Raw genomic sequence first — 9,726 nt, forward strand, 5'->3', positions numbered from 1 at the left:
AACTCTCCTCTTCCTCTTGAGCTTACCCAGCAGTTCCCTGTTTAACCACGCAGGTCTCCTGGTTTTGGTCTCAGGGCTATTCCTTTGTTTAAGTTATATTTAAATGATATTTAAAGATTACACCTCTTAGACAGAATTGCCTTTTTATGATGCCTGATCAATGTATTTTCTCCCTGGTTTTGGTAGGTGGCTGAGGGTTAGAATATGGTGGTTGTTTCTCTTTTAGGGTATCAGCCACCCCAGGGTGAGGCTGGGTGACATTTTGGTGAGCTGAAAACCTCCAAAGGCGGGGATCACCGAGAGTCCCCGGGTGTCCTGCTGCAGGGCAGCACCACCCGCCTGCTCAGTTTTTCCTAATGCTCCGTTCAAAGCTCCCTGGAGGGTGTTGGTGGCTGCTGCCTCTGTCCCACCAGCCGCCACTGCAGAAGGGTTTGCCTCCCCCATCATCTCCCCAAGCAGGAGTCGCTGCTTTTCCAGTGCCCTGTGTCCCCTTCAGCAGACTGAAGAGGCCCAATTGACTGAGCTGCTCCACAAAGCTCAAGTGCCCCTGACCCCACCATGACAGATGTTCCTCTGGACCTTCACCCGTGTCGTGGTTTAACCTGAGCTGGCAACACAACCGCGGCAGCTGATCACTCACCCCCAACCCCTTCCCCTCCCAATAGGGGAGAGAATCGAAAGTGAAGGGAGAAATTTGGACTGAGAGAAACACAGTTTAATAAAATAACAAAATGCTGATAGACTTCTAGTAAATATACATAAACCCATCATAACTCCCACGTCCTTCTCCTCAGGACTGCTCAGCCGGTCACATCCCAGCCTGTTCCGGGACACCAGGTTTGCTCCGCCCCCAGCGCACACCTTGCGCCTTGGCCTTGTAAGACTTGCAGAGGCTTTTGTTGGCCAAATCCACCACGGTGTCCAGGTTCCCCTGCACTGAAACCACAGTGTGTGACCATTTAATGATTCTGGGGCGTGGCTGGAGCGCGATGACGTCACAAACAAGCCCCGCCCCCGGCAGGCTCCGCCCCTGGCGTTGCCGGGACGCGCAGGCGCAGCTCAGTCCTGTTCTGGACGCGGAGCGGAGCGGACGGCGAAGGCGAGGGGAGGAGTCAGTGGGCCGAGCCGAGCGCGAGCGACCGCAGCGAAGGGCGGGACTTGAGGAGGAGGCGCGGGAAGCGTGTGTGGTGGTGGAGAGGGAGAGGCCGAGAGACCGGCGCGACCTCGAGGCGGTGGCACGTGCGGCGACACGCCATGGCGGGCACGGCGAAGCCGAGGGAGCTGCTGAAAGCGCGGCGGGACGCGGGCGAGGCCGGGGCGCTGGGCCGGCTGCTGAGCACCTCGGCCACGAAGGTGCTGCTGCACAAGATCGAGTTCCAGCCCGCCAGCCACGGCTTCTCCGGCCAGCCGGAGCTGCTGCGGGCCAAGTACCTGCTGCTCAACCCCCGCACCGAGCCCGCCGAGCACCCCCGCGGCGCTGAGGAGGGACAGCCGGTCAAGCAGGGTGGGTGCAGAGGGCCGGGGGGCTCTCCCTGCGCTGCGCAGCCCGCGGCTCACCCGCCTCTCTCTCCCCGCAGGCAGCGACCGGACCCCGGGGCGCCTCGGGGACGGCGTCCCTGCGCCCCAGAAGGGGCTGTTCCCTGCAGGGTGCCTCGCCATGCAGTGGCAGCGTGTCCAGCGCATCGGCGCCGGGCTGCTCAACCTGGGAAACACCTGTTTCCTCAACGCCACCCTGCAGTGCCTCACGTACACGCCACCGCTCGCCAACTACCTGCTCTCCAGGGAGCACAGCCGCACCTGTGAGTGGGGAGGGGAGCGCCCGCCTGTCCCAGGGCTGCGCTCAGCACCCTGCGCACGGCTCTGCCGGGGCTGTGCGGATGCCGGGATGTGCCTTCTCTGCTCCCTCCTGCCCGTTTCTCCGTGGAGAGGACATTCCTGCATACGGGAGCATCCACTTTTCCTGGCCGTAGCAGTGTTCCCGAGCTCTGCATCCTGCGTCTGAGAGGCTCTGTCTGTGCTGCACACAGCCAGGACTAAGATGAGTTTGTCCTCAACGTTCTGTCTTCTCCTCTCCCACTCCAGGTCACCAAAGCGGCTTCTGCATGATGTGCGTCATGCAGAACCACGTCACGCAGGCGTTCGCGAACAGCGGCAGCGTGATAAAGCCAGTGTCCCTTGTCCGAGACCTCAAGAGTAAGGATGGCTGCCCTCGCGTCCCCTCCTGTAGCCGTGCAGGAGGGCAGAGACTATTGCAGGAGCAGAACCTTTGAGATCAGGGCAGGTCTTGGCAGAGGTTCTTCCGAGACGACTCACTGAGCCTGCCAGGGCCTTCACGGGCCTTGTGGGGCTTCCCCCACGGCCCACATGAGTCTGATGTCTGGTTTGGGCTGAGGGAGCTCAAACCCCGCAGTCGCTGTCCCGAGGGAGGGCGGGAGGACCTGCCTCTGTTGCAGCGCGTGCTGCGGCTGATCCCTCCCTCTCCTGCAGAGATCGCCCCGCACATTCGCTTCGGCAGGCAAGAGGACGCACACGAGTTCCTCCGTTTCACCATCGATGCCATGCAGAAGGCCTGCCTGCCCGACTGCACCGAGTATGTGGGGCCTCTGGTGGTGACAACTGCCCTTGTCTGCTGGTCCCCTGTGCCCGCGGGAGGGGACTGTGGGGTGAACGTGTCCCCCGGGCTGGGCTCATGGAGGGAGGTGCTGACTCCAGGGTCTGGGGTGGATGGCCCAGCTCTCTGCCCCTCTGTGACACAGCCCTGGGCTGCTGTCTGCCTTCTCCTGACACCTCCACCCCAGCACAGCTGCGGTTCTGTCCCCAAATCCTGTGACTGGGCTGGGTTTGGATCCTGAGGACACAGCGCTGGCCCGTGGGGGTGGCTCTTGGGACGGGCGCTGTGTGATCCCAGCTGCCGTCTCTAGGTTGGATCGCCAGACCCAAGCCACCACCCTGATCCACCAGATCTTTGGCGGTTCCCTGCGGTCCCGTGGTGAGTGCTGGCTGCCAGGGCCTGGGCCTGTGCCTCTCAGGGCAGCTGTTTCCCCGAGAGCCTTGCAGTAACTTGGAAAAGTCACTAAGCATGTGCAAATTATGCAGAGCTGCAGCTGGTCAGTCTTTTGGTATCTGTGGGCCACGAAGCTGCTGGCTGTGGGTCCCCAGCTCATTGCCACCAGCAAAGGAACCCACGTTGCCAGCTGTCCCGCAACACTTGTTGTCCCAGCACGTACAGACTGCGAATGCTGGTGCTGCCGTCCCAGAGCCCAAACGCGGAAAAGGGCAACACGGCAGCCGCCTGCGCTGTGCTGGGGGTGGTGGTGCCGTGTTGTGCCAGGGGGTGCTCACTGCTCGTTCTCTTGCAGTGAAGTGCTCGATGTGCAAAGCAGTCTCGGACACCTTTGACCCCTGTCTGGACCTGCCGGTGGAGATCACGGTACCGGGGCAGGGTCAGGTGGGGAGGAGCTCTGCTCTGCAGGGGATGTTCCTGCAGCTGCACCGCTACTGCTCCTGGCTGTTTAACCTGCCAGTGTCAGGCACGGTGCAGGCAAGAGGGAATCAGCTTCTGTTGTTGCGCTGCCTCCTCTGCCTGGCCCTCACCTCTCCTCTGTCCTGGCAGCAAGCCGCAAACGTAGAGCAGGCACTGGAGCTGTTTGTGAAGCCAGACCTGCTGGGCGGAGAGAACGCCTACCTGTGTGACAAGTGAGTGTGCGGGGCTGGGGCGGGAAGGGGCTGCGGGTGTGCTGGTGGGAAGCAGGAGGGCAGCTGCAGTACAGGAGGGCTTCTCTACCTGCTCCACCGCTAAACCGTGAGGTGCGTGGCTGTGAAGCCTGCGATGAAGCCTGTCACTCCTCATCTCCCCCGTCTTGAGACGGGGACCTGAGCCAGCAGACCTGGCCGTGAGCAGGTGCCCTGGAGCAGAACCCGCTCTCAGCAGGGTCATTTCCGTGGGGTTTGTGGCTTGGCCAGGGCTGGCAAGCACCTGGGTGGTGGAACAGCATGAACAGCTCAAGCTCTCCCTGTGCAGATGCAAGAAGAAAGTGTCGGCAACCAAACGCTTCACCATCCACCGAGCGCCCAGGGTTCTCACGCTTGCTTTGAAGCGTTTTGCCGACTTCACCGGAGGCAAGATCACAAAGGTGAGTGCTCAGCAATCCAGAGCGGGGCTGTGTCCTGTCCCGAGGCCCTGCTGCCCCGAGCAGGGTGGGAGGTGGTTCTGTGCGCTGGTGAGCTCGACCGCAGTCCTGCAGCCCTTCCCCAGCTGTGCTGTGCTGTGGTGGGAGTTTGGCTCATCCCGGCATCTTCCTCACCATGGGCTCTGCCTGGGGAGAGTGGGTTCTCCCTCCCTCACAAGACGGGACTCGTAGGACAGCTGAGCTGCTCTTGCCATCTGCTGTGCACGCTTCTGAGACATCCTCTCTGTGCAGGACGTGGGCTACCCTGAGCTCCTGAACATCCGCCCGTACATGTCCCAGACCAGCGGGGATCCGGTCATGTACGGGCTCTACGCGGTGCTGGTGCACTCGGGGTACAGCAGCCACGCAGGACACTACTACTGCTACGTGAAGGTGAGCCCAGGGCGCTCTCTTGGCACCTCTCTGTGCTGGGGGTCGGCAGGAGGATGCTCAGCAGAGGTGCGTGGTGTGGAGCACTGTGGGGTACGGGCTGTGCTCCATCACAGGAAGCGTGGAGTTCTGCTCTTGCAGAGACCCCTCACCTGCCCGGGGTCACCTGCGGGTTTTGGGGAGCGGAGCTCTGCCGACGGGCGCTGTTCCTGCTGCTTCTCAGGCCAGGAGCGTCCCTGGACACAGCCCAACCCCGTTCTCTCTCCCTCCGCAGGCCAGCGACGGGCAGTGGTACCAAATGAATGACAACGTGGTCCGCCCCAGTAACATCAAGGTGGTCCTTAACCAGCAGGCGTATGTGCTGTTCTACCTCAGGTGAGCGTGCCCTGTGTCCCCGGCCCCTCTGTCCCTGCTCAGCGTGTGGGACAGGGCTGGGGGCACATGCCTGGATGTGGGAAGGAGCTTGGCCCAAGTAGCCCCAGTGCCCACGTGCGTGTGCTGGCTCAGGGGAGGGCGGCAGCCGTTTGTTGTGGTTTTGCGGCAGCTCAAGAGCTCCTCACTTCCTCGGAGCTTCTGGCTCCTGGTTCTCGTGCGCAGCTATGACGAGAGTGTTGCAGTCGCTCCGACACTGGCAGTTAACACGCGCCCTGCTCTGCCTTCCCCAGGATCCCCAGCCCCGGGAAGAGCTCAGAGGGTCCCGTTTCCAAAGCTGCCTCCAGCCTGCCTGGCCGTGTCAACCTGCCTTCTGGGTCACCGTCACCTAAGCTGGCCCTGAAAGCCAAACGCGCGGCTGCAGCGTTTCCCGGTGACGCAGCCCAGAGGCCCAAGAAGCCGCGCTCCTCGCAGCCGCCACCCGCGCCCAGAGCGGCACCTGGACTTTGTGGCCCCAGTCACACCAGTGGGGCCAAAGCGCAGGTTCCCCGGAAGCGCTGCTGGGAGCCCGGGCCCCTGCCCGCCTCCCCTGGGCTGCCGGAGCCAATCCCTGGCCAGGAGCCGTGGAGCAGCGGGGAGAACACCGGGACACCGGCAAGGGACCCTCGCAGCAGGGCTTCTGCCAGCCTGGTGCTGGCAAAGCTGAAAGCCTTCTTGTTGGCCAGGGCTGCTCCGCAGCCCAGCAGCACCATGTCACCACCACCGGCCAAGAAGCTGGCGCTTTCCGACACATAGGTGAGTCTGAGCTTCTGCGCAGAGACTTTAGTAGGTGCCTCGTGCCTCCGGAGCCGGGGCTTGTGTTGGGGAGTGCAGGAATGATGCTGGCACCTTGCTAAGCAGGAGGCGGGCGGGGAGAGCCCCTAAACCCCAGGGCTCTGCCCTCCCTCTGGGTCGGGGTGCGGGGCCAGGCCCCCGCTCTTGTTCCCATCCCTGCAGAGGCTGGAGAATTGGCTGCTGCCTCCTTGCTCAGGACGGCGGGGTGGCTGCGCCAGTCCCTGGAGCGGGGCGGCCTTGCCAGCCTTGTCGGGGCAGCGTGTCCCCGGGGGCGATGGGAGCTGGTGACACCACAGCTGGAGGCTGCAGAGTCGCCTCCTCCCCAGGCAGCGGCTGCACCGGCTCTCTGGGCGCCGCTGTGCAGCTGGGGCTGGGGACGGCGCTGGGGGTTCTGTTCTTAAAGTTTCCTTCCTTTTTTCCTTTCTGCTTCTAAGGGAAAACATTTCTGATTCTTCTACTCCCCCACTTCCCTCTCCCTGTCTGTGTCTTTTCCCCTCCCCTTTCTCTGGGCTCCCCTTTTTGTTTTCTCCTCTTAGCTCACAGCAACCTCTTTTATTTAGACACCAAGTTGTTCTTTATGTCAATAACTGCAGGGCGGCCCCCCAGGGAAGGAGAGCAGAGGGGACCACCGTGCACGTCCTCACCTGCTGCTGCCGGTTCCTGTGCCCGCCCCAGCCCCGCGCTGGGTCCCTGTGGGGCCGGGGCGCTGCCACCGGCACACCGGGCAAGAAACTGGAGCGTTCCCTCGGGAACCGGCTGGGCTGGCGGGACAGCGGGAGCGGCCAGAGGAGCCACAGGGAGGATCCGAGGCTGGAACAGCTCTGCTGGGAGGAACGGCTGAGAGAGAGTCCTCAGCACTCGGACAACTCCTGGGAGAGCTTTCCGTCAGATACCTCATGGTGAAGATTTCAAACATGATCTCATAAAAGAGGGGTTTTTCTTTCCGAGTTGTTTTCTATCATTTTTCATCGTATACAAGAAGTGATAGCAGCATTCTACAATGGGTATTGATCCAGGGGGTCTCCTGGAGACATCTGGATGGGCAGGAGAGCAGCCCTGTGAGGCTGGACATTGTATGGACGAATTTGCCCCTCACCCCTCCCCAATCCCACCTGTTCCCTCACCGGCCACCTGGGACTTGGCCTCACCAAGCTGGAGCACATGTCTGATGAGGAGCGGCTGAGGGACCTGGAGGTTCATCTGGAGAACAGGAGCTGAGGGGAGACCTTCTGATCTCTGAACTGCCTGAAAGGAGCTTGGAGCCAGGGGGGTCGGGCTCTGCTCCCCAGGAACAAGCGCCAGGAGCAGAGGAAACGGCCTCAAGTTGCGCCAGGGGAGGTTGAGGTTGGATGTGGGGAACAATTTCTCCCCCAAAGGGCTGTGGGGCATTGGAACAGGCTGCCCAGGGCAGTGCTGGAGTCTCCATCCCTGGAGGGTTGGACAGACCTGAGATGAGGGTCTCAGGACACGGGTCAGTGCCGGGGGTGGGGAACGGTTGGACTCCATGATCTTAGAGGTGTTTTTCAACCAAAATGATTCTATCGCACAGTCTATCTTTGCATTGTAATAGTGCCTCAAGGTCACAGCCAGGGTTTATATTTTCTTGTCCTGGTATTTTTGCAAACGGGTAGAAGTCTGTCTCAAAGGATGTAATGAAAACAAAACAAAAGAGCGTGGGTAGAGCGAACAATGGGAAGGAGGGAGGGCCAAGTATTAAGGTGAATCCCAGTGAGAGCAAGGATTTATAGATCACAAGTGATACGCATCACTTGCAGGCTGTAAATCATTGACACTCTTTTTGTTAGTAATGGAAATGTTTCCTGTGTCCCACAGGATCCTTGTGTCACTGTTGTGAACTGCAGATGCATTTTTGGCATCAAAACGAAGGTGCATCTCAAAGCTGGGTGGGTCAGATTGGAATTGTTACCGACAGTATATTGGTAGCATATGAAAGAAAAAGCCTCGCAGTGATCTTTAGCACTGGGAGCTTCTGGCAGGTGTTGATCTGCGAGAAGCAGCCTCAGCAGGGGTGAGAAGATTCTAAAAGATGGAAATAAGGAGAGTCAGAGAGAGAGAAGATTCTGAGGGATCTTAAGAGTGAACATGAAATAACTGAATGCAAAAGCAAGTGTTAATGCTGCGTTCTGACTGAGCTGGAGGGTAGGAGTCTGGGCTTTGGAAAGCTCGGAGTTTGCACAGGCTGGAAGACAAGAGTCATAACAGCAAAAAGGGAGAAGGGCTGGAGCTGACTTCTGCTGGGAAAAGCATTTTTGCCTCCCCTAGAAAAACAGGTGGCTTCCAGAAACACGTTCAGTACCCATTTTCTCAATCTGGAGGTGTCCTGGTGGAGGAAGCCTTAGCACCGCACTGACACACGCAGGGCAGGCGAGGCAGAAGAAGATGCGCTGTCTGGGTTACCGGCTCAGGCCACTGAACAGCGGCACCGACTGTGATAGAGAAAGCAGCGACCGAGGGGAGCTGGAAGGGGCCTTGGCTGCAGGTAACCGTGCCCTGGGCTGAGAGGGGCTGGCGCTGCGTCTAATGAACGTGACTGAGCATCTTCCTTGTCTGTGTGCTGATCTTTTTCAATTGTTGTGTTTCACAAGGGAGAGAGAAAGAGAAAGGACATGAAAAGTAAATGTTGTGCTATCGGCATTTCAAAACTGCCTTTCTGTTGTTTTCAAACAGGCTCAGAATTTCTCTTTTCGGAACCTGTGTCTTTGGAGATGTTGGAGGAGACAAAGGAGGAGGACACCCAGGAGGAAGACACGCGAGGAAGATGTGGAGTCTCTGCACAGCCTTCCTGAGAGTCTGAGGAACCAACCAAGGAAGACGAGGAGACTACACAGAGCGTTCAAGAGGCAAGTCACTGGTGTACGGACCGTTCTGTGTGACTAGGGGACATTTTAGAGACGGAGGGGAAAAACAAACAGCTTATAAAGAACCCAAACCCCAGCCTCCCCAAACCAGGATTTTGTTGCAGTGTCCTCAAAAGAAATCCTTTCTAATTTAGCTATTGCTGTGCTTAAGGCTGTGGTAGTTAAAAGCCCTGAAATTTTAATTGTTCAAGCGGTGTGTTCAAGTGCGGATTGGACTAGATGATCTTCTGAGGTCCCTTCCAATCCCAAACATACTGTGTGATACTGTGTGTGATGACCAAACATTAGGCAGTTGCAGGGGACCAGTATATGTATTTCTAAAGTTAATTGTTACCTCATTGTCTACTATTCTCTTGTTCTTTGCTCCTCCCTGCAAATCCAAACAGCGCTGAAAAGAAAGCTGTGGAGGAGAAGTCTGGTTTAATGGTGCCCACTTGGTGCTGTAGCTGGGCTGTGAGAGGGTCTTAAAATCCTTGTAGGATTTGGTGAAATCAGGTAGAATGAAGGTAGCATGAAAGAAAAACAAGAGACCCATAGATAAGCTGAATTCTTGCAACAATGCAATTATTTCCCTTTTAACCCTATGAAGAGAAGAAAAAAGAAGTTAACATATTTTAGTCAGATTATTAAAGCCTGTATCTGCCTCAGCATACTCTAGATCACTTCAGTATTACACAGAAAACCTAAATGCACAGCCCAGCAGATCAGATCAGTTCACCTGTGACAACACAGCCCAGTCTTGGTTTTGTAGCTCAAAGCGATGTTCTTGCTTTCATGTGCTCCCTCCTGTTCACAGCTGCAAGTTCCAACAGTCTCTGCACCAGCAGAGCTCCTGAGAGAACTGGTACTAACCCTTGTGGATCAAAATGTTCCTGCAGCGGCTGTTAGTGCTGGGTTCAGGAGATCTGGACACTCTGGTTCAGTTCTTACCTCTTTCATTGGTGTGCACAGTAACTTGTGCACTCAGCTCCTCTCTGCTTTCGTTTGAAGTCCAAAAAAACCCCAGGTAAGTCAAGGCAGCTAAAAGAGCCCGGGAGGGCTCTGCTCCCTGAACACAATATTCCAGGTGTGGTCTCCCCAGG

At 58.2% G+C, this 9,726-nt stretch overlaps 1 protein-coding gene across 1 annotated transcript; it reads left to right on the forward strand.

The window, feature by feature from the left end:
* Positions 1-1,254: 1,254 nt before the first annotated feature.
* LOC135579932 (ubiquitin carboxyl-terminal hydrolase 36-like) lies at positions 1,255-5,726 on the forward strand. The gene is made up of 11 exons (XM_065069986.1): positions 1,255-1,504; positions 1,578-1,799; positions 2,083-2,193; positions 2,488-2,590; positions 2,922-2,989; positions 3,360-3,430; positions 3,614-3,696; positions 4,022-4,133; positions 4,422-4,562; positions 4,834-4,934; positions 5,225-5,726. Exons 1-11 carry the CDS (start codon positions 1,255-1,257, stop codon positions 5,724-5,726), a joined length of 1,764 nt encoding a protein of 587 aa, XP_064926058.1.
* The last annotated feature ends 4,000 nt before the right edge of the window (positions 5,727-9,726 follow it).

This window comes from Columba livia, chromosome 7 (genome assembly GCF_036013475.1).
Source record: "Columba livia isolate bColLiv1 breed racing homer chromosome 7, bColLiv1.pat.W.v2, whole genome shotgun sequence".
NCBI lineage: Eukaryota > Metazoa > Chordata > Aves > Columbiformes > Columbidae > Columba > Columba livia.

Excerpts from the sequence above, each read along its gene's own strand:
- LOC135579932 (XM_065069986.1), top strand. The coding sequence starts at position 1,255 with ATGGCGGGCACGGCGAAGCCGAGGGAGCTGCTGAAAGCGCGGCGGGAC. Across the intron at positions 3,697-4,021 it reads AACGCCTACCTGTGTGACAA|ATGCAAGAAGAAAGTGTCGG; the intron begins GTGAGTGTGCGG and ends CTCCCTGTGCAG. Across the intron at positions 4,563-4,833 it reads ACTACTACTGCTACGTGAAG|GCCAGCGACGGGCAGTGGTA; the intron begins GTGAGCCCAGGG and ends CTCCCTCCGCAG.